This window comes from Nelumbo nucifera, chromosome 3 (assembly GCF_055504915.1).
Source record: "Nelumbo nucifera cultivar China Antique chromosome 3, China Antique-T2T, whole genome shotgun sequence".
Taxonomy (NCBI): domain Eukaryota; kingdom Viridiplantae; phylum Streptophyta; class Magnoliopsida; order Proteales; family Nelumbonaceae; genus Nelumbo; species Nelumbo nucifera.
Window position 1 is genome coordinate 1,859,306 of NC_142651.1, and position 21,954 is coordinate 1,881,259.

The 21,954-nt window shown below is 38.8% G+C and overlaps 3 protein-coding genes across 9 annotated transcripts in view; all 3 read left to right on the forward strand.

Annotated features, from left to right (window-relative positions):
* Nucleotides 1-11,646, forward strand: part of LOC104592759 (uncharacterized) — a 40,150-nt gene extending 28,504 nt beyond the window's left edge. For 2 of the 7 annotated variants that reach the window (XM_088901464.1, XM_088901463.1), the window contains exons 5-14: nt 4,655-4,730; nt 4,804-4,871; nt 5,073-5,322; nt 5,550-5,675; nt 5,773-5,879; nt 5,961-6,011; nt 6,119-6,202; nt 8,984-9,147; nt 10,255-10,399; nt 11,238-11,646. In XM_088901464.1, coding sequence (XP_088757590.1) covers nt 4,655-4,730; nt 4,804-4,871; nt 5,073-5,322; nt 5,550-5,675; nt 5,773-5,879; nt 5,961-6,011; nt 6,119-6,202; nt 8,984-9,147; nt 10,255-10,393 — 1,065 coding nt within the window. In that variant the 3' untranslated portion in view covers nt 10,394-10,399; nt 11,238-11,646. Of the gene's footprint in view, nt 1-4,654; nt 4,731-4,803; nt 4,872-5,072; nt 5,323-5,549; nt 5,676-5,772; nt 5,880-5,960; nt 6,012-6,118; nt 6,203-6,875; nt 7,041-7,312; nt 7,774-8,983; nt 9,148-10,254; nt 10,400-11,237 lie in introns of those variants that run through there. The other 5 variants (XR_016084163.1, XR_016084164.1, XR_016084165.1 and 2 more) reach the window with 5 other exon arrangements.
* A 5,300-nt stretch (nt 11,647-16,946) lies between these two features.
* Nucleotides 16,947-20,732, forward strand: LOC104592760 (inactive leucine-rich repeat receptor-like protein kinase CORYNE). Its single transcript, XM_010252234.3, has 2 exons — nt 16,947-18,597; nt 19,385-20,732. The coding sequence occupies exons 1-2, from the start codon at nt 17,720-17,722 to the stop codon at nt 19,692-19,694; spliced, it is 1,188 nt and encodes a 395-aa protein (XP_010250536.1). The 5' UTR covers nt 16,947-17,719; the 3' UTR covers nt 19,695-20,732.
* A 133-nt stretch (nt 20,733-20,865) lies between these two features.
* Nucleotides 20,866-21,784, forward strand: CCL (CCR-like protein). Its single transcript, XM_010252235.3, has 3 exons — nt 20,866-21,129; nt 21,246-21,413; nt 21,559-21,784. The coding sequence occupies exons 1-3, from the start codon at nt 20,948-20,950 to the stop codon at nt 21,632-21,634; spliced, it is 426 nt and encodes a 141-aa protein (XP_010250537.1). The 5' UTR covers nt 20,866-20,947; the 3' UTR covers nt 21,635-21,784.
* The last annotated feature ends 170 nt before the right edge of the window (nt 21,785-21,954 follow it).

Consider the following 21,954-nt stretch of genomic DNA (forward strand, 5'->3'; position numbering starts at 1 on the left):
GTCTGTGTGGTTTTTTATTCCTGATCATTAATGGATAATGCTGAGATTGTTTGGGTGTAAGGGTATTCTTGTCTTTTTTGTCTTTTGTATTTAGGCGCCCTTATGAGGGCTTACTTGTAATTTCTCTCAATAATATAAAATCTTAAGTTTGAGAGAGTGAAAAATAACTCTCTTCTCTTCTCCTCTTCTTGTTTTCTCTCGCAATAAAACCCTAGATATTTCAACTTGGTATCAGAGCAACTAGAAGGTCTTGAGAGTCTTTCTCTATTGGTTTTTGCTCGGAGGGAGAGTTGCTGACGTCAGACCTCCATCGGATTTGACTCACTCTGATTTTAGATGAATTTGGTATATGTCTCATTGTGGTTTGATGCCTATATGATTTATTGGGATTTTTCAAGTGGAAAATCGTAGAAATTCCAAATCTGGTTTAGAGGCTTGCATCTCTTGTTTGAGGGTTTTTATTTTGCAAAACCCGGTTCTTCTAGGTTGTTTTATATTTTGGGAATGATAAGAAGTGGTCTTGTATTTTTCTAGACATTAAAAATTTTTGGGAGTTTTTCTTCTCCCTCTATTTTACCGCCAGCCAGCTTTTTGGCCCCTTTTCTAGCCTTTAGTCGTGTTTGACCCTTTCTTTGGGTTTGTATGTATTTTGGTTGGGTGTTGGGGGTGCTCCTTGGTTGCTGAGATAGTTGTTTGTGAGGTATGGAATCACCAAAGGATGTACGGATGGGTTTCAGTGTGTTTCCTAGAAATGTTGATGTTTCCAGTGGCATGATAACGACCACAAAATTTGCTGGGACCAACTTTTGGGAATGGTCCCAATCAACTAAACTTACTATTACAGGAAGGGGTAAGTTATGATTCATTACAGGTAAGGAGGTGAAGACAAAAATTGAAGACCCTAAGTTTGCAAAGTGGGAACAAGATACTAATAATGATGAGGCAAAAAAAGAAGAAAATTGAAAAAAAAAATGTGAATGTATTCTGTTTTGCATGTTTTGTAGCAGGATCCCAAATTGCTGTTTTTGGTAGTTTTGTTGATAGTTTGGGACCAGGGGTATTTTCGTCATTTTATAAGTGAGATTCTGGTCAGGGGCAGTTGGGTGCATATCTGTTAGGTTTTGGTCTCTTGGATCTTTTTGTAACAAAAGTTATCTTTTGGGGGTTCATTTGAAGTTAGTTTTGTTCTTAAGGAGTTGCTTGTGAGAGGGAAACATTTAGGGGTTTATGTGTAAATATTTTAATTGGCTTCTCCAACAAGCCATTGGGTCTTATAAAAGAGAAGGGGGTTGTTTCTAGAGGAGTCTTTTGGTTCTTTCTCTCGTTTGAGGAGTCGACCCATTTTGGCACCTTCCAATCCCTCCATCACTACATGTCCGCACAGGAGGCCAACTTGCTACCATTGTTACTGTAGCGGAACTGTTCCAAGAGGAGTTTTACTTCAGGTTCAGGTTTTAAAACAAGCTCATGAAATTGCCTCACAAGTCTTGGGACTTCATCACGGGATTTCATTAGGTATATCCAAGTGAATCTAGAAAAGTCATCAATAAACAGGATGAAATATCTGTAGCCCCCCATAGAAAATAAGTGGTAAGGCCCCCACACATCAGAGTGCACAATATGAAAAGGAAAAGATCTTTTATTGCTCATAGGGTAATTGTTTCTACAATGCTTTGACAACTGACATGACTCACAATTGAGATTCGACACACTGACTCCCTTAAACAATTCGGGAAGTAAATGACCCAACCGACAATGACTCAACATAATTCGACTGACAGACTCTGAAGAAGTAGAACCAAAGGCAGCATTCTTGGGATGATCAAAGCATTGGCCAGGAGTGTCGAGCAAGTATATTCCATTCGCTTCATGGCCACCCCCAATCACCTTCCGAGACTCCAGGTCATGAAACACACAGTGAGAAGGGAAAAAGGTTACACAACAATTCAATAACTTGGTCAAGCTACTTACAGATAATAAATTGGTATTTAATTTAGGTACATGAAGAGTGGAAGATAAGAGTAACGAGTTTGTAGTCTTGACAGTTCCCTTGCCAGAAATAGAAGCAAGAGAACCATCAGCTAAGGTGATTTTGTCTCGACCAGGAAGCAAATCATACAAAACAAACAGAGTGGAAAGGTTGGTCATGTGATCAGAAGCACCTGAGTCTATGATCCAAGGGGTCTTAGGATTACCTGAGGTGGATGCATGGTTAGTAGAAGCTCTTATACCTAAATGAGCAAATGCGGTGGTGGCTGAATTTCCAGAAGGGTTGGATGATGAAGTTACACCTTCAAGATGGCTTATCATCTTTCCAAACTTCTCATATTCAACTTTCATAGCTGCCAACTGTGCACAGGCAGATTCAACTTCTGTATCTGTACCCATGGCTGCATTTGCACTCCCTGTCTTTCTATTATCATTTTTCTTCTGGAACCGAACAGGGACAAGACTGGGATGCAATTTTCAGCACTTGTCCTTGGTGTATTTTAGCTTCTTGCAATATTCATAGACCACCTCCTTTCCTGTGCCACTGGGAGCCCCTATAACCCATTTGGTTTTAACCCCCATATTTGCAAAATGATCATTGATGCCAACTCCTTGAACCTGTACTTGTCTTCTACTCTCTTCACTGCTGACCAAAGCATATGCTTGCGACAATGAAACACTTTCCTTGGACAAAATGTTCCGCTTTGTGATATCATATTCAGGATTCAGCCCAGTTAGGAACTCAAAGACCCTATTCCTTTCAATTAATTTCATGTATGTTTCAGCATCATTGGGGGTATCCCATGTTATAGCCTCTATCAGATCAATCTCTTGCCATAAAGATTTCAGGGTTGAGAAGTATGCCGCAAGGGATTTCTCCCCCTGTCTTAGATTCTTCACATCACTCCTCAGTTTATAGGCTCTAGCAACATTCAATTTCTGGGAGTAGGTTTCTGCAACATTATCCCAGATTTCCTTAACCGAATTCATCCAAAGATAGTGTTGACTAATCTGTGGCTACATTGAATTCACAAGCCACCCAAGCACTATGTAGTTCTCTTGCATCCATCTCTCATAAGATGGATCGTCCTATGGGGGAGCTTTCTTGCTCCTAGAAACAAACCCCCATTTTCCTCTGCTACAAATATGGATTTTCACTGATTGTGACCATGCCAAGTAGTTGGTCCCATCAAGTTTAACTGTAGTTATAGCTAACATAGAATTGGCTGGGGTTCCCAAAGTCCATCATGAAAAGGTTCCAATTAGGGTTTTAATAAGTTTCTCAAAGTGCAGGGATTCTTGATGAACTTGGTTTGAGCTGAATCGGCAACACCACACAGCTCACAAAATCAGTTCAGTCTTGACAATTGTGACAGCCAAGCTCGGTGGCAGCTCTTTCTAGAAGAAGAAATACTATTTCAGCCTTCAAGGGGCAACCAGCAGACCTCCAAACACAAAGTATTCCAAGTCCCCAACAACCGTTGTCCCAAAGAAAAGAAATAACAGTCCATAGTCCTTAAGAGGCCTTTTTAACAAACACTCTGTGTGCAGTAGTTAACACCCTACTGATAACTAGTAGAAACCACTTCAATAGTATTTCGTATAGGTCCAAGAAAAGGCTGGGCTGAATTAGAGACTAATACCACTGAGTCCAAACCAGTTTCAGCAACTTGACAGTCCAACAATAGCCGAACTGCTCCCCAAAATAACCCAGAAATCTCTGAGTTGAATTAGTCCAGCAATAGCCGAACAGTAGGGCAGAATGGAGAGGGGTTTCGAGTACTTTAACAGCCCTCCCAAGCAAAGAAAATAACCTAGCAATAACTGCGGTAACTTACAGTATGTGAATCTCTGATTTGAGCTTCAAATCAGGCCGAACACCTTTCTCTCTGATTCTTCCTGGTCACCGAACTATTCTCCAAGTGGGTAGAGGCTTGGGCACCCTCCAATGACCTCCAAGAACCAGGCGAATGACTTTAAACTTCTAGCCCTAAAACATCCTCATGCAGTCGGCTGGACTAGAACCACATGAGGGTCATGCCAAGCTCTGGCCTGCTCTGATACCAAGTTGAAAACAGCCCTCTTGAAGTATAGAACTGCTTGAAATTAGATGCAAAACTAGAAAACAAACAAGAGAAGATTAAGAAGATGAGAGAGAGAGAGAGAGAGCTGGCGGCAATGAGAGTTAGAGAGTGAGAGGTTCGAACTAAACCTCCCTCTAACACTCTAAAACATTTTATTAAGTTAATCTTTGAATTATTACAGAGAGGCCCTTGGGTGGGCAAGAAATTACAAAAATAGAGTATATAAGAGTATGGGCCTAGAATAAGGCCCATTACAGAGGAAAACATAAACACAACATAGAATGACAGCCTAAGGGCCATTCGGCCCATCTCCTCTACAGTATCCATTGTTAAATTATGGACCCTCAAATCATTTCTTGCTACTTCAACCCATGCCCTTTTTGACCTTCAAATAAGTTCATTTCTGATCCTATCCTTTCTATTTTCCCACTTATCCACCTCAACATTTGCATTTCTTCCATACTCATCATCATGGTGTAACAATGAGAATGTGAAAAAGGAGAAAAGCACAGAGTCTTTATATTTTATTGCCTCTTCTTCTTAGGTCATTTTGTTATATTTGTAAACTCTGATCCTTGCAGGAAGATCGTATTCCACTGCAAATATGGGTCACACAAAAGGCTAGTAGCTTTCTAAATGAAGATGATCAAAGTGATGGTGAGTTTTTCTCTTGGCATATAGACTGTAAAAGAAGCATGAGAAACTTAACTATTCCTGTCAACATTGGCAGGGACCTCTCCTGCCATGGCCTTCCAAATGGATATATATTGGAAAGAGAACAATGGAGATTCTGAATGGGTAAGCAGTAATGACAATATTCAACCTTTCTGTTCCCTGTGTTATTTTGCAAATAGTATCAGGTTTTTGACTATCTTGTTTCATGCTTCTAGAGTTATGTTCAACCAGTCACAGAATATATTCTTTCATCTAGTAATTTAGGCAAACTATTAAGATAATGATTACATCTATCTGAGTTTGGGAGGGTTGTATTCATTCCAGGCTAGAGCCAATGATACATCTGATGGAGTTGAGGAAGGATATGAAAGTTCAAGGGATGAGATATCGTCTGTTTCTTCTTACAATCCCACAAAGGGAAATTTGGACCTACAATTTGAAAAATCTCTGTCCATTAAATCATCTCTGTCAAGGCATTCAAACAAGGAAACTCCCTGCATGCAAGGAGACCGTGTAAGTTTCTCTTCTATGGGACCTCCACGTCTCTCTACAGCCGAGGACTCGTATGATCATGGTGCGTGTTTGCTATTTCTGGGAACATGAATTAGTTTCATTAAATTTGTCATATATTTCAGCCCTTCAATTTTACCTTACCATTTACAAACCGTTGGCCTTTGTCCCATTCTTTGTCTATTATCTATGGAAATGGTCAATGTTTGCCTTTAACATGGTATTGCTAGTTATGGTATATGGGTTTGCTCTGAAATTCAACTTATGGAATCATGAAATTGTTGCCAACAGATGTAGTGTCACCCAATAAGATGCCTCCAGTTTTCTCTCCAAGACAGCAGGCAAAGCATGCATATCTTATTCCTGCCAATGATACAGAAGTTCCTTCCACATGTGGAACTGATGAATCTGTAGCATGTAATTTGTCGCACTTCCATTATCTTGATTATCCTAGGATATCATGATTGTCTATGTAAATCTTGGTAACCTTATTTTCCACAAATATTTTCTACAGCAGAAGGCTTTATTCGAGGAAAGTCTTACAATATCAGGTTGGATGACCAAGTTTTGCTTCGATTTTGCCCAAAGAACTCTGATTCAACTTATTACTTCAGTGACATGGTTAGTATGCTTATATATTTACTCCATATTCTTAATTTTTCCAATGTCCAATATGGTTTTCTTATATCATTTTGGCCACAGATTGGTGGCACTCTCACCTTCTTTCATGAAGGAGCTAGGAGATGCCTTGAGGTAATTGTTCATCTGAGCACTCCATTAAGTAAATATGATACTTCTATTACTTAAGTTGAACTACACTAGTCACAGAGAATAATGACTAAATTGTTAAAACTTTCCAGCTCTCAATAACATTGGAGGCATCAGAAACTATAAGTCAACAATTTGTCCATCCTTCACGAAGAAATTCCCCAACAATTACAAAGGTACCCCTGTTTTGTTCTATATGATCATTGTTTAAAATCACAAAATAATATAATCTTGTTATGGTTAAGGTTATTTTGGATGTCGACACCTGATGTTTATTATCAAATTCATATTACACATCTCTTGAAAATATATGATTATAATGTTAACATCAAAAGATCAACATGGGTGAATCCCCTTTGAAAGATGTATTTCCTTCCCCTGATTTTTTACAACCTCACCCTTCTTCTTCTGGTTTGAATTGGAATTTGGGGTTCACTAGAAATCTTGGAGAGTCAAATACTTTTGGTGTCTAACTTGTTAAGTGTTTTAGAGTCCGTTTTCCTTGTTGATGATGGGGGAAATGCTTGGTGGTGGTGTCGTAACCCTGCTGTGCAGTTTTCTTGTAAATCCTTTTTTAACTCCCTTGTTTCCACTTCCTCTCCCCGCACCTTCCCTTTGAAAGAAATCCGGTGTTTCCCTATTCCTCCGAAGGTCAGTGCATTTTGTGGGGAACTGTTCCATGGGTGCATTAATACTTGTGATTTGTTTCAAAGGAAAAGACCAAATTGGGCCTTGTCCCCCAACTAGTGTTTCTTGTGTAAATTGAATGGTGAGATTACCTTCCACCTCTTAAGCTTGTCCCTTTGTTTGTTGTATTTGGGAATGGTTTTCTTCTCTTTTTGACTGTAGGTGAAACCCTCCTGCCAGTTTGGATGGACTCTTCAGCCCTTCTGTTTTGAGAAGCACAAATAAAGAGGTAGGATTTTGTGGAGATGTACAAGGGCAGCAGTATGCTGGACAGCGTGTGAAGAAAGAAACACAAGAATCTTTGAGGAGGAGAGGAGCTTGGTGAAGGTAATTAATTGCATTACCCTTAAGGTTGCTCGTTAGGTAAAAACCTTGAAACTTTTTTAAGACTTTTGAGTGGAGGATTTTTTTTTCCGGAATTGGGGGGACAATTGTTCGCTCTTCCTCTAGGAAACATAAACATCTAGAGGTATGGTCACCCCCGATGGCTTGGTGGAAGAAGTTGAATTTTGATGGTAGTATTACGGGTAACCTGGGTCCCTCAGGTATTGGAGGGGTTATTAGGGATGAGGGAGACATTATTTGTGCAATATTTTCAGGCCCAATTGAGCAAGGTGACTCGGTGAAAGAAGAATTTATGGGAATTGACAGCTTATTATTGAAGGGGATTTGAAGGTAGTGTGGGATGGTTGGAAAAAGGAGAGGGGGTCACTTGGCAGCTAAAGAATGAATTCAGGCAATTTCAGTGGCTGTCAAAAGACATGAACATTCAAGTGCGTTGGGTTAGACGATCTGCTAACAGTTTGGCTGACAATTTAGCTAAGTAAAGGGTTCAAAGATATTGGGCACATTTGTAATAAGGGTTGGGAGGCTTGCCTCGTATTGGGCATGCTTGTTGTTCACATCTCCTTGTTGTACCTAATTCCTTTAATCTTTAATGAAAATATTTCTTGTGGTTGCTGATAAAAAAACAAATATGGAGTGCAAAATGTTGTCAACATGAAAGTGGAGAAACTAATCATTGAATGGGACTCAAAGATGGTGATAAGTTAGTTGCTGAATAAGGAGAAAATTTAATGGATCTTTAAGAATGAAATTAAACAGTTCAAGTGGTTGTAAAGAAACATACAATTGAAAATTAGATGAATACAGAGGTCTGCAAACTCGTTTGTCAATTTGGTTGCAGAGCTAGGGATTAATAGGAATCATGTTTTTGGGGCACGATTGTGATGCAATGATTTTATAACGTAATTGGGAAGAGATAGCAAGGGCTATGCTCTCATGGGCTCTTTTGTACTTGTAAATGTAAAGGGATTGCCACTCTTGTATATTGCTATTTGTCTCATTTAATAAAATTCCTTGTTGCTTATCAGCTAAAAAAACATCAAAAGATGAAGGTGGTATCATGATGGTAACGTTAAGGGTCCGTTTGCTTCACAGTTGGAATCAGAATCAGAATCGGAATGGTCTATTCCCATAGTCTGTGGTTCAAACAGGAACTGGAATGGGAATTGGAATCAGCTGAAATGGGATTTTATTCCCAAGGGAGGGGGAGGGAATGGCCATTCCCTCAAATGGGGGAATGCCATTCCATCAGGAATGGGAATGGGATTCTGATTCCATCCAATCAAACAGTTGGAATCGGAATGGCCCATTCTGATTCCAATTCCAGACTCCTATTCCCGTGAACCAAATGGGCCCTAAGTGATGGCTGATTGATTTCTAGAAAGGATTGCTGAAACAACAGCTTCCTTATTACAGGAGTGGTGATAGATTCTAGGATAGAAGTTGCATAAGTGACTGCCACCCCACCATATTATCAAACCAGAATTTGAGAGAATTACAATTCCCAAGCCAGAACTAATAAGAGGGATAAAAAGATAATAGATCTTGGGTATACCATTACAAAGATTGTCAGATGAGAAGTGGAGTTTTTCGTTGAGTCAATATCCTGCCCACTAGCATGTCCATATTTGTTGCAGATGACAAAGGCCCAAAGGTTGTTCTTCTCCCATGGGAACTTCCATGCCCATTCATTGTCATTCATTTATTTTGTGTTCCATGGTTTTTCCATCTTCAGTTTTTTTGTACTTCACAACTGGCCACTTGGTATTAATCTTCTTCTCCCATGGGAACTTCCATGCCCATTCATTGTCATTCATTTATTTTGTGTTCCATGGTTTTTCCATCTTCAGTTTTTTTGTACTTCACAACTGGCCACTTGGTATTAATCTAAGTTTTTTTCCTGACAATGTTTTGTTCGCTTGTAGGTTCAGAGTGATCACCATGAAGTTGTTGCAGACTTGGTGCAGACAAGCTTTCTTTTTTCCATTCCTGTAGATGGACCCATGTCATTTTCCTCGCCCCATGTTTCAGTGCAATGGGCTCTTCGTTTTGAATTCTTTACCACTCCCAAGAATGTTGACTGGACTAGGTATAACTGCAGCGTGTATAATCATTAATGCTTTATTTTGTCTGTTGTTAGGTTTATGTTGATGATAATAAATTGTCCATGTCATTTAGTGGTATTATATGTCACTACCACTGCTCAGGAAACTTGAGTGGAGTGTACATTTAACATTCAGGCAACTGTCCAGTTGCCAAAATAGATCATATCAATTCCCAAACCTTTTTTCAGAACTTTGTCAAAAATCTGTTGGAGAAGGCCTATAACTTTATGCAATAGGGATTGGAATTTGGAGGTAACTCATGTAACAACCTTTGGGGGTTAGGTGCTTACAGTTATATTACAAATTCAATCACCCTTCATTTAGGTGGTGATGTTGCAATATGAATATTTTCTGAGTTTAGTCTCATGCATGATTTTGGGAAAAAAAAAATGATTCTTATAAAAAAACAAAGAAACAGTTCCTGGTTAGCAGTGTATTTCCTGTTTCCAAAAGCTGAAACCAGAAAAGACATTATTCAATATCTAGTTTCAAAAACATGTTTTTCTCTGGAGATTTAACAGTATCTTTCATGAAGTATACAATTTTCTCGTCTTTAGTTTTTTTATTTTTTATTTTTGTTTATAATTTAGACCCATATCCATTTAAGTGCATTTAAACCAGCACTTATATACCACCATAGTAGACCATATCAGCCTGATGGAGATGAACACATGTTCTTGTTTTTCAAAGTAAAATTTTGACGGTAGTAGATAGGGGTGCAAATGGATCGGATCATGTTGGGAAACACCCTCTTAGTGTCTCACATCCATGGTGGACTACATTTCTGAATGATAGGGAGCAACATTGCCAAAGCATATACTTCTCTATGACACGAGACTTTACATAAACAACTTTCTTTTTTTAATTTAAAAGGCTTGAATAGGAGAATCTCCCATTGCATATTTGCATTAAGAAAAGTACGCATTAGCAAGATCATGATATTTCATTCTAAAGCTATTTGTGTATTTAAACACTTAGATTTTCTTTTGTGAAGAGGGGAAAAGTGAGAAGTGGGGATTGATCCAAAAAAAAAAAAGTGAGAAGTGGGTGTTTAGCTAGAGAATTGTTTCTGATTCTTTCTTTCATTTCAGTTACGAGCATCCCCTTCTTATAGAGGGAAGAGATAAAGGGGAGTGGGTTCTTCCAATCACTGTCCATGTCCCTACACTTCGGGCTCAGGCTGCTCACACAAGAAATGACAGGTCCTTGTCTCCAGGACCCTTGTCGTAGCTGAAGGTCACTACTTCTGCCTCAAAATCTTCTCATTTTTATTATGTTATTTTCTCTATACCTAAACTTAGAACGCCATCTTTAATGGGATAAATATTTCTTTTTTAATGGTCTAGTTTAGGGATGTCAGTGGGTTGGGTTAGGTGGTAAATCCACATTGGCCCGACCCTATCAGGTTAGGGTCGGGTTGGTCTCAATTGGGTTTCAGGTCGGGTCAAGTTGGGGAGAATCTGCAGTGCCCCAACCTGTTGATGCTGCAGCCTTGAAGCTATTAGTATAGAAAATATCAATTTGAATATAGGTATACTATACATGAGGCGGGGTGGGGCGGATTCGGTAGCCCCTCTTCATTTTGTCGGATTGGGTCAGGTTTGGGTTTAGGCAAACCCGTTCCGAACCCAACCCATTGACATCCCTAGTCTAGTTCTGACAGATATAAACATCAGAGATTAGTCTTCTATCTAGACATAGAGTAGATTTTGTTTTGGGGCTGAATGTGCTACAAACAAATATACAATAGATTACATAACCCAATCAAGAGTGAACACATTAGTGATCCATACAGGTATATTACTGTTGGTTTGTTCACTCTTGATTGGGTTATGTAGCTTGTTGTACACGCCTTGTTTTTGCAGATCCAGAATCTTTTATTTACCACCTCAAAATTAACCTCACCTGCCACAGAATCAAAATTAAAATGCCCACAATTCCTTCCACTAGATGGCACAAACCGTCCTTGCTGATTATTACTTTATTAGTTTCTTCTTTTTTGTTTTGCATTTTCTTTCCTTTGGTACATGCAAGTGGGACCATTTCCTTTTGACTATTTCTCGGGCTGTATCAGGTATGATGTGCTAATGAAAGGCTCTGGGGTTCTGGTTTCCGTTGCTACATCCAATATGAAGTGCAAACATCAGTACTTGGGTAGAGTGAATAAAATGTTACTTTTTATGTTCTTTTTGGTGCTGCCATTGAAAAAACGCAATGCAATAGCCATTTTTGAATGTCGTGTAAGGAGAGGAAATCATCAGTATTGTGACACTACAGGATTCATATGGAAGACATGGCTACGGTGCAGGGAAATGAGTTTGAACTGATTAATCTTTTCTTCATTTTTCCTTCATTTCAAGAAACTATTAACATTTAAGAAGTGTAGAGGGAGAGAGAGAGAGGGAGAACGCATTCCCAGTTTCATTCTTTGGACATCTATCAGTTGCAGAATTAATGGAAGCCTGCTCACTGATTTAATGCCATGCTCATGTGTACGCTATCATAGACTGGCTGCTTGATTCAGCGGGCCTTGTTCAAAAGTGACGCTAGGGGTGTGCTGATAGGTCATAGATGATGGTCCATGCCCGCCCAGACGCAAGGGAAATTAGTTGGACCTGAAAGTGCTTTATCCTTGTTTGAATAAGACTAGTCTCTGAAATCTATTTTTCCCATTTTGAAATGGCGGTTGGATCTTGGAAACCAAGCAGAAAACACTCAAGGGCGCCTTGAATTTCATGGTGTAATTATTGGTTCGGTTTGTTTTTGGTAAAATTGGTTTTTGGCTAAGAATACACTGCTTCACCCCCAATCCAATCCGATTATTAAAATATAATATTTTGATTATTTTTAGGCCATCGTATTCATTATATACAAAATCAAAGTCATTTTTAGTACATTCTATAAATATTTTGATTTGACAATATTTAGTTTAATTTCGAATCTAATGGATCAAACTCAAATCTGAATATTAACATATCATGTTTGCATTTAGGTATATGCGAATTGAATCTGATTCGTTTGTAGCCTTTATACGGTTGGATCAACTATAATCTGGTGTTGATGGCCTAGTGGAAGATCAGAATCTTTGATATGGAAGCGCATTCTCTAAAATGTGGGCCTATGTGAAGGATTGTGCATTACATTTAGGGTCCATTTGGTTTGTAGTCGGAATTGGAATGGTCTATCTGTTTGGTTTTGATAGGAATGGCTACTGATTTTAATTCCCAATGGAGGGTTAGGAATGGGATTCCAATCTCACCCAATTAAACAGTTGGAATTGAAATAACCCATTTCAATTCCGATTCTAGACTCCTATTCCTGCGAATCAAGTGGGGCCTTAATAATTTGGTGTCTGCTTTTGCAAAAATTTGAAGGATAAAAATACGCAATTTCTAGTTGAATTTTGATGAATACCAGGTTATCAGTTTTTTTAGATATCATGCCTTTTCAGTATCGTAATCGGACTTGGATTTCATGTTGCTAGTTGGGTTTTGGGTCGGGGCTGAACTAATTTTTCTGCAAACACCTATTGTGGTAACATTAGATAAATGTAATAATACGTGATGGGTTGCGTTGGGTCCGGTCGGGTTGTCTGAACTCTGAAGCATCACCTAACCCATGTTTTCAACCCAATCTTATTTTTTCAGATTGAATCGGGTTGATTAAATCCCCCAAGTTAAGCACATACTAAAACCAAACAGATATTGACAAGATCTCTTTTTTTCTCTCTCTCTCTTTTGTTAGGCAAATGCCGACAGATGGAGGAAGCCTCTCTGGCTCCCCAACCTGGTGAAAGCAGATCTTAGGTTTCCACTACAACTAGCTATGCACATGAGGCCCACTGGTTATACCGCAGAAAAAGAATCTGCACTGCAATTCCATAGACGCCTCCTTGAAGGGGTGCCATGTGACAAATTGACAATAAAGGATTAGATGAACTTGATAACTTTGTTTTGGGCTGTAGGGCCAATCATAATGCCCGCTCCAACCATAAAGTGCAAACGGCCCATAACTTATGGCTGGAATGGAGATATCACTTGCAGATTAGGGGGTGATCACGGTTTGGTTAACCGAATTATGGATCTTTTTTTCAAACCAAACCAGTGATACTGATTTTTGGAAAACTGGTAACTGAAATCAAACTGAAGCCGATCAATTAACCGATCAATCGATTCAGTTCATTGGTTTTTTATTTTCAGAGTATTATATATAACAAATATAAAATATTATATTGTAAATAATAAATGATATATTATATATTACAAAATTATATAATATATAATACATATATATATATATATATATTCATTTATAATATATATAGATAATATAAAATATATATGAAAAGTATATGTAATATTCATAAATATATATATATATATATATGTACACCAGTCGGTTCAGTTAACCATCAGTTTTTTATATTGGTCACCAAATCCAAAATGATACCTTCAGTTTATCCAAAATACTGAAGCAAACGATTCGGTTAATTGAAATTTTCTGCTTGGTTTCATCAGTTTGGTTCAATTTTTTGATTTCTCAGTTTTTCTTGCTCACCCCTATTGCTAGTATGTGTAAAAAGGGTTTTTGCATGAGCCCACATCTGTGCTGTAAATGTTGTTTATGAGATGTGCGGTATCAGATCTAAAGCTGCACTCTCCACAGTCCACACTACGTGCAAGAAAACTTTTATGACCTACCAAAGTCAAAGCAAATATCTACTTTATATAATATATTATTCTTGGGTGGTGTTTGCTACCATTGCCTAGGCAACATTTTTTTTCTTATATTTCAGGGAAGTAACTCCTACACAAAATCCTAAAAGCAATTTTTTATTTGTATTGATTTCTGTTTTAAGAGACCCAGCCTAAGAAATGGTAATGATACCACCTTATTGATTATGATTTATGTGATTGCATTTCTTAATAGTTATATAAGCTGTATTTATTTTTTCATAGTTTATATTATATTTGATAATATTATGGGAGGATTGTTTGTTTTAGACCAAGGGCTGGTTCTTAGTGTTAGCTGGTTTGTTCCAACGTTGACACAGATCAACAGAACCGAATCCCATAATCAACACTTTGGGAAAAAAGGGGTCAAGAGGAAGTTATTAATGGTGTATGGCACCAAATACCAAAAAAAAAAAACAATCTATATTGATGTAAATAATTAGAAAAATAAAATTTTTATTTGAAAAGTAAAAAAAATCTCAAAGTCATCTACATGAAAATTTTTTCGTCCATTCAACTTCCCGTATTCAACAAAAATACAAAATGGTGACTCAGTTAATAAGATCTCTGATTGGTCGGAATAGAAACCTTCGATCAAACCCAGCTGCCACCAGGTTCGGGGGCTTAAGGGAGGGGATGGACTACCCCCGTTGTGTAGTCTCATGAAGCTGAAAAAAAAAAAAAAACGAATAGAACCAAAATGAGATAGACATTCAGGGGTGTTGTTGTAGTAAATTATTAATCAACTAATCATCATTCACCAAATTGTCATTCAGCCAGTTGAGCCGCTAATACTATCAGACGACGCCCTTTTCAGGCTCAACGGTGGAACCCGACCTGAGACGGCGAGACCCAAAGGCAACCAAATCAAGGCCCACTGTTGGCAATGATGAATGAGTTTTACTCCGGATTCAGTGCATTTGGACTCGAAAGGATTTTCTCTTCGATCCCATTAAAATTTTGACACATCATTCAGTGCTCTACTAATTATTACTTATAATCTGCTGAAATTTTATAAGGGACAAAAATAATTTTAAATAAAAATTGATAACTTTTTAAAACTAATATGACAGAAATTTCCAAAGCCCTCACATTCTAAGACTCTAACCTTTTTCACCCAACCGCACCATTAACAGCAACAAGCCTTTTTCAACGGTGTACAACCTACAACAGAACAGCAATGGGCAACACGGTGATTGTGGATTTTAACGGTAGTAGCAACGGTGTTAGAGAAAAGTTTAATATTCAGAGGAAAGCCGATATCTATGTCTAGGGTTTTTCATCTTTCCTTCTTGAATGCCGATGATAGAATCATTTTTTTTTTATTTTCTTTTTAATTCCAGCAAATAGTAATGTTGTATGAATGTTTGGAAATTCTTTTCCTCTGTATCTATTGAGTATTCTTTTTGGTTTTTTTGTGCTATTTTACATTTGTTGTTTGAATTAATTTGTATTCGTTGTTCAAAAAACTCTCCAACCATTAATGGGAAGATAACGTCTTCTTGCGGTTGTGACTCTAGATCTGCAAGACAAACCCAAGACATGAGGCTGTTTTCTTCTTCTTCCATGCAAATGTTCTTCTTTATACGGACAAAAATCCAAAGCCCTCACGTTCTATTATCTGTTCTCAGAATTAGACCTTGCTCCCTCAATCAATAACAATTGCAGTTTACCCCTATTTTTGGCAAGCCAAATGGCAAAATGAAATAAAGAGAACTAAAAAACAGATAAGATCTCAATATCAAAAGAACCGTTCAGGGGTGCTTTGTTCTATTATTGTTTCATTTTCCTCATCGATTTTGCTAACTTGAATCACCGGCAATGATGGAATTAAATCAAGGGAAATGATAAGCGAGAACCAGATTTTAGCATCCATAGGAGGTGCCTTGGCCTTAGGTTTCTTCAGTCTGGGCAATTCTACCAAGTACTAAGCGGTATCTCGGTATATGGTACAATAACATTTTTGTGTCAGTTCTGCAAATACTCGGCTCGGGAGCAGATCCTGAGCGAAGTCAAGCGGCTAATGCATCAATACCCAGATAAGGAACTGAACATAAACATGATTGGCCACAGCCTAGATAGCATGCTAGCGATGCTAAGTGCTTATGACATAGCAGAGATGGGTGTAAACGTGATGGAGGATGATCTGATGATGGTTTTCTCGTTCTTAGGACTGAGAGTTGGGATTGTGAGCTTCAAGGTGCGATTATAGAGGTTGGGGGTGAACGTTCATGATATGGTGTCAAAGGTTTCAGGTATACTGTTCAACGAACACGTGCCAAAATTGATTCACCGGTTGGTGTAGTGATTGTCATGGTATTACTCATATATCGGAGTAGAGCTTATATTAAACCACAAGTAATCCTTTTTCCTTTAATTTTTTATTTAAAAATATTTTATTAGTCATATAAGCTTCAACCGGTGGTTGCATGACCAATTGAACATCGATCGACGTGTCAAAATTTTAGTGGACTCGAACTGAAAATCCCTTCGAGTCCAAACGGACTGGATCCTGAGTGGGCTATGATAGTTGTATCAAAGACTGAATTAAACGTTGCTGGTTTAATTCAGTCTTTGATACAATTATCATAGGCAAAAAGCTATTATTTTATTCTTCGAATAACTTTACTTTTTTTGAAACGTTGAGAGATGAGACATAAATCATAATCGAAAAGGGCCGTATAAATTCCCTTTATTCTTTACTAACAGTCTTGATTTGATCAAATGGACAAATGGCCAAGATCTCGTCCCCTCTGGTTTCTCGCACAAAGTTCAATATTTCGCTTTCGGCCCGTGATGGCGACAGAGCCGTGTGTGCTTCAAATGGGCCCCGCCGTGCCCGGGATTAGGGAGAGAGAACACAACTGACAAAAACGCCATTTCTCTCTCCACTCCAGACTACCCGACGAGTCAACCCCACACTCGTACGAGTTTCTCGTCTGAACTTATCTCAACTCTCCGAATCAAACCAGTTGAATCGGAGAGCCCTGTTACTTCGGATCGGATGGGCTAACACGGTCTACCAGAGTTGATTCATTTCTAGGTGTTCCATACTTCCATTACACTGTTGTTGCTATTGGTGTAGGAACTAGGAAGTAAGAAAAAAAAAAGTGTTGCAAATCCGGACTTTTGGGGTTTTAAAAACATGGGTTATTGGGTTTGTCGCTTCCTTTATTTTGGGCTCTTGGAGAGTTGGAGGATAGTGAGCGGCGAGCCCTTCCTATGAGAACGAAAAAGCATTTATTTTGGATCAGTTTTCTGGCTTGAATTGTATACACACTTTCGGAAAGACGGTTTCTCGGCCTTCAACTCCGGGTTTCTGAATTGTTGAAGCTTCAGCAACGGCTTTATCTCTCTCTTCTTTTTGAGCATTTTCTAGAAATACTGGTTTTTCTTCCTTCTTCCTTTTCGTCAGAATCTGTTGAATGAAACGGGAAAAATGCAGATTTCGATTTATACATTTCTGGGTAGAGCTGAAATGATTGATTTTCTGCTCGCTACTAACGGGAATCTTTTTTCCTTTGTTTTTTTTTTGGTGCCGAAGGCCTTCTTTAAGTTAGGTTCATTACTTTGTAGGTTAAGAAACCATGAAGTTCAGGACTTTCTTCAGGTTGGGTTCGTTAATTTGCATCTCGAAACTGTGAGATATTTCTAGAATTTGATGTTTTCTGAACTGTTGCAATCCTTTTAAGGGCAAGTTCGTTGATTTGAAGCTTGTAATTTTTAGAAATCCATATGAATTTTTTGATGTTCTGTGAACTGTTGAAGAACTTCTTGTGGTACTAAACTTGGGTTCTCGTTGTTATGTGTTGCTTTTCCCTCCATGGACAAGAGAAACTCTAACGCATGCTTTAACAGCAGAAGCTCGGCAAAACTGACTCTGTTTCTCCCCTGCTTTTTCTGTGTCATCCAATGCCGAGAAGTCATGACAGAGCACATCTTGACAGAGTCTCCAACTCCTCCACAGTTTCCCACATACAGGAATGGCGTTCGGAGGATTATGTTGGGCATTGTGTTAGGAACTCTCACCGGATTAATTTGTGCCATCATTTCTGCTTGCATAGTCCGACTCGTTATCAAGTACTTAAACAGAACTCCAATCCTTAAAGGCCCCGTTGTCTTCTCCTCCAAAATCGATCCTAAAACACTTCAATCGGCCCTCTCGAAGGAAAATCAGTTACTCGGGTCGAGCCCAAATGGGAAGTATTACAGAACTGTTCTTTATAATGGGTTAGCGGTTGCTCTTAAAAGGCTTGAGCCCCTTGAAACCGGTTCTCCGGAGACTCAGAACAAGTCGGTCAAGAGAGGGATACAGCAGGAGTTGGAAACGTTAGCTACCATAAGGCATCGGAATCTGATGACCTTACGGGCTTATGTTCGGGAACACAGTCGGTTTTCTCTGGTTTATGATTACATGACTAATGGCAGCCTTGAAGATGCAATGAACAGAGTCCGGGAGAACCAGCTCCAGCTTGGTTGGGAAATCCGACATCACATTGCAGTCGGGGTGATTAAGGGTCTAAGTTATCTCCACTTCAGTTGCAACCCGAGAATTCTGCACTACAATCTCAAGCCTACAAATATAATGTTAGATGCAGACTTTGAGCCAAGACTGGCAGATTGTGGGTTGGCTAAGCTTTTACCTAATTTGGACCGAGCAGCATCTAGCTATACTGCTCCAGAATGTTTCCAGAGCTGCAGGTAATTTTTTATCAGTTATGACAATTTGCAGTTGCAATTTTATGGAGTAGTTTGACTCTAGATATTCTTTTCTTGTATTTTCGGCCTCCCAATATCCTTATTTTCAGAAGCATTAGTGGGAACTTGATAACTGATATTGTGCTTATGTGGATCTTGGAAGTAGATGAATTGCTTGTTCATGGTTTCTCTGTTTTTATTGCCTTGTTTAAAATTAGGTTATTGAAGTCTTTGGGTAGCATGAATTGTTATTCAATACTGGAACTTGGTGTTATTGATTAGAGATCTGCCTGGTGCACAGTTGAAGAAATTTTAATTGGTTATCTTTTGTCAGGTTCTGAGTTGCATCTGATTGCTCAGCCGATTTTTGTTTTCTAGAACCAATATCGGACTTTTCTGTTTATTTACATCTTTATTTCAGGTATTATCCCTGATTCCTAGAAACGCATACTAAGCATTTTACACAGGATTTGCTGTAAGGGCTGGACTCTTTGTTGTCCATGTTATCCTATAATACTGGAAATTCATCTCCGGTTGATTAATGCAATATGAGAAGTTGGTATTCTACAAAAGAAAACATGGGCTTTAGTTTCTCTGTTTATTATGTAGAATATGGAATCGGTATTAACTAAAGATGCCCAACTGTTATATGGTGGTGTTTTCTAGGCAGGGCTCAGCACTTCAATTAGTTATTAAAGCTTGTTCTGTTTACTTTCTCAGTTCACTTGCAATACATTATTGTAGACTTTAGTAGTGTTATTATTTAAGAGGATACCGATCCAATTTGCAGGTACACTGATAAGAGTGATGTCTTCAGTTTTGGGATGATTTTGACTATTCTGCTGACTGGGAGAGACCCTATGGATCCATTCTTTGGGGAAGCAGCAAGTGGGGGGAGTTTGGTGCGCTGGCTTCGGCATTTGCAACAAGCAGGGGAGACACGAGAAGCACTAGACAAGAGCATTCTAGGGGAAGAAGGAGAGGAGGATGAAATGCTGATGGCAGTGAGAATCGCTGTTGCATGCCTGTCAGATTTGCCTGCTGATCGGCCTTCTAGTGATGAGCTTGTACCCATGCTCACGCAGCTGCATAGTTTTTGAAGGGGAAATACATGTAAAATGTATAAAAACTATTGAACCCCGGAGCCCTTTACAACTCCAGAATTTGGAAGTTCGGTATTGCTGGGTTGTGGTTTACAGGGTCTTGATCTGCATCTCCTATAAAATGTGAAGAATTTTTCTCTTAGTGGGAATTATGCCTTTTGTTATTCTCTTCTCAGGAAAGCCAGAACCTAGCTTCTTTACGCAAACTATGTCTGCACCTCAAAACAAGGTACTTGAGTGTAGTCTTAAAAAGATATAGACATTTTCTGGAAGCTCGAAGTTCAAGATTAGATGGGGCCTGTTTTGAGCGCTAGTTTAGATGGTTTTCTGTTATGTTTTTTTTTCCAATCTGGTCTGGTCTGCTTGTAGCCTGTGTTTCTGTTAGGATGAAATGGGGCCTCATTACTCATTAGGTTATAGATAAAATACATTTTTTTAAGTCTGTTGTACTTGTACTTTTGGGAAGAATTGTCTGTGGTAAATCCCTTGAAAATGAGGACTATAAGGGTCTGAAAGACTGAAACCAATGCAGCAGGGTTTACGCTAGCACCTAGCGGCAGCGGCAGCGGCAGCCTAAATGTGGTCTCAGGCCCGTCAGAATTCACAAGACCGTCAGCTTGCTCAGTAGCATAAAAAATTATATAAATGAGCTGCAACTTCAAATTTTGCTTTGGTTATGGCCGTTGGTCAATGAAAGAGAAATTTGCAGATGAAGGAAGTTAAGATTTTCCACGAGAAGGGTAACAGTTACACGACGACAGGGATGGTGCATCGAGTTTTCGTTCTGCATTTCACCCTTTTCATTATTTGGGTCATCAATTCAGTGCAAGCATGCAAGTGATTGGATGGTGAATGCAGATTTTTTGTCTGATCTGTATAAGGATAAGGAGGCTAGGGCAATCTTGATTGATAACCATGGTTTTAACTTTTAAGTTCAAGTTCGGATTTTTTTTTTAAATATTTTTTCTTTCTTTTGAAATTTTGACATTTTGATCAAAATAGAAGGATAAAAAGGCTTTCTTTATTATTCAGAAATCAGAAAGCGTCCAATGTTCTGTCTCTGTCCTATTTTATCTCTTTTTTCTTTCTTTAAATTTCTCCACCACTCATTCAGGGTCAAACAGCGCTGAACCTTATCCGGTCGCAGATATCTTTGCCATCTTATCGAAACTCCACCAACCCAGTTGATAAATTTGGATCTGCACTCCACGGCTCACAAGCTCAACACCAACTAACACTAACCCATCAAAATGCAGGCAGCTCTGTGCTTTGCACCATCTATCTCACTTCCAAAAACCACCAGGAGCTTTCATTCGCCCTTGAGATCTCCTCCAAAGCTAGAGACCACTCTACATTCCCGATGTCCCTCGATCAAAGCCAGTGCCGTGGCCTATGACACTTCTTTCACAGTTGATTACAGCTCCATGACATCGTGAGTCGATGGCTTAATTTCCTGTTCCCTTCACTTTCTCTTACTTGATCATCAAGAGCTTGTCTCAATGATATATATATTAGATGAATAACCCTGGTTGTATATACGTCTTTTAGTGTGTTTCCTGCAGAAGCTTGTGAGACAATTGGTGGAGAGGCTTGTGATGTAGAAATTTATCCAGAAGTGAAGCTCAAAACGGAGGCCTCCAGCAGCAATAATGTAGCAAGAATGGTTTCAGAATCAGTTGATAGAGAGTATATCGAGTATAATGATAACCCGAAGACGTAAGCTGCTCTTAAGACCAACACGTAGATTGGTAGTTCTGAAAAAGAAAAAAAAAAACAATTTGGCATAAAATAATGTGCAAAGCAAAGCAATTACAACAAGAGAACTAAATATAGATTATATTTCTTGACGCCATTATTACAGGGTATTTCCAGGAGAAGCGTGTGATGATCTCGGAGGAGAATTCTGTGAAGCAGAGTATCAGAAGGGGGTCTACTAGGAGAAACGAGCAAGTGTCATGGAAAAAATAAACGAGGATGATATCTCTTTCACCATACACTTGTTTTCTTTTTATGTAAATGGTGATTAATACCTAATGTAAAAACAGAGTTCACTTCGTATTATTATATAATCACGTGAAATTAAGCTAGATGAGAATCCTGTTGGCAAAAGCCAAGTGCTTGATGTTCTCTTTGGATTTCTTATCTAACAGGTTAGTAAGCTTGAATAATTATCTGGACTTTCGTGTAAATCCCACGATCTGCATCAACTCGAGCCGAAGCATAAAAGTGCCATGTTAACGTGGGCTGTATTTTTGTA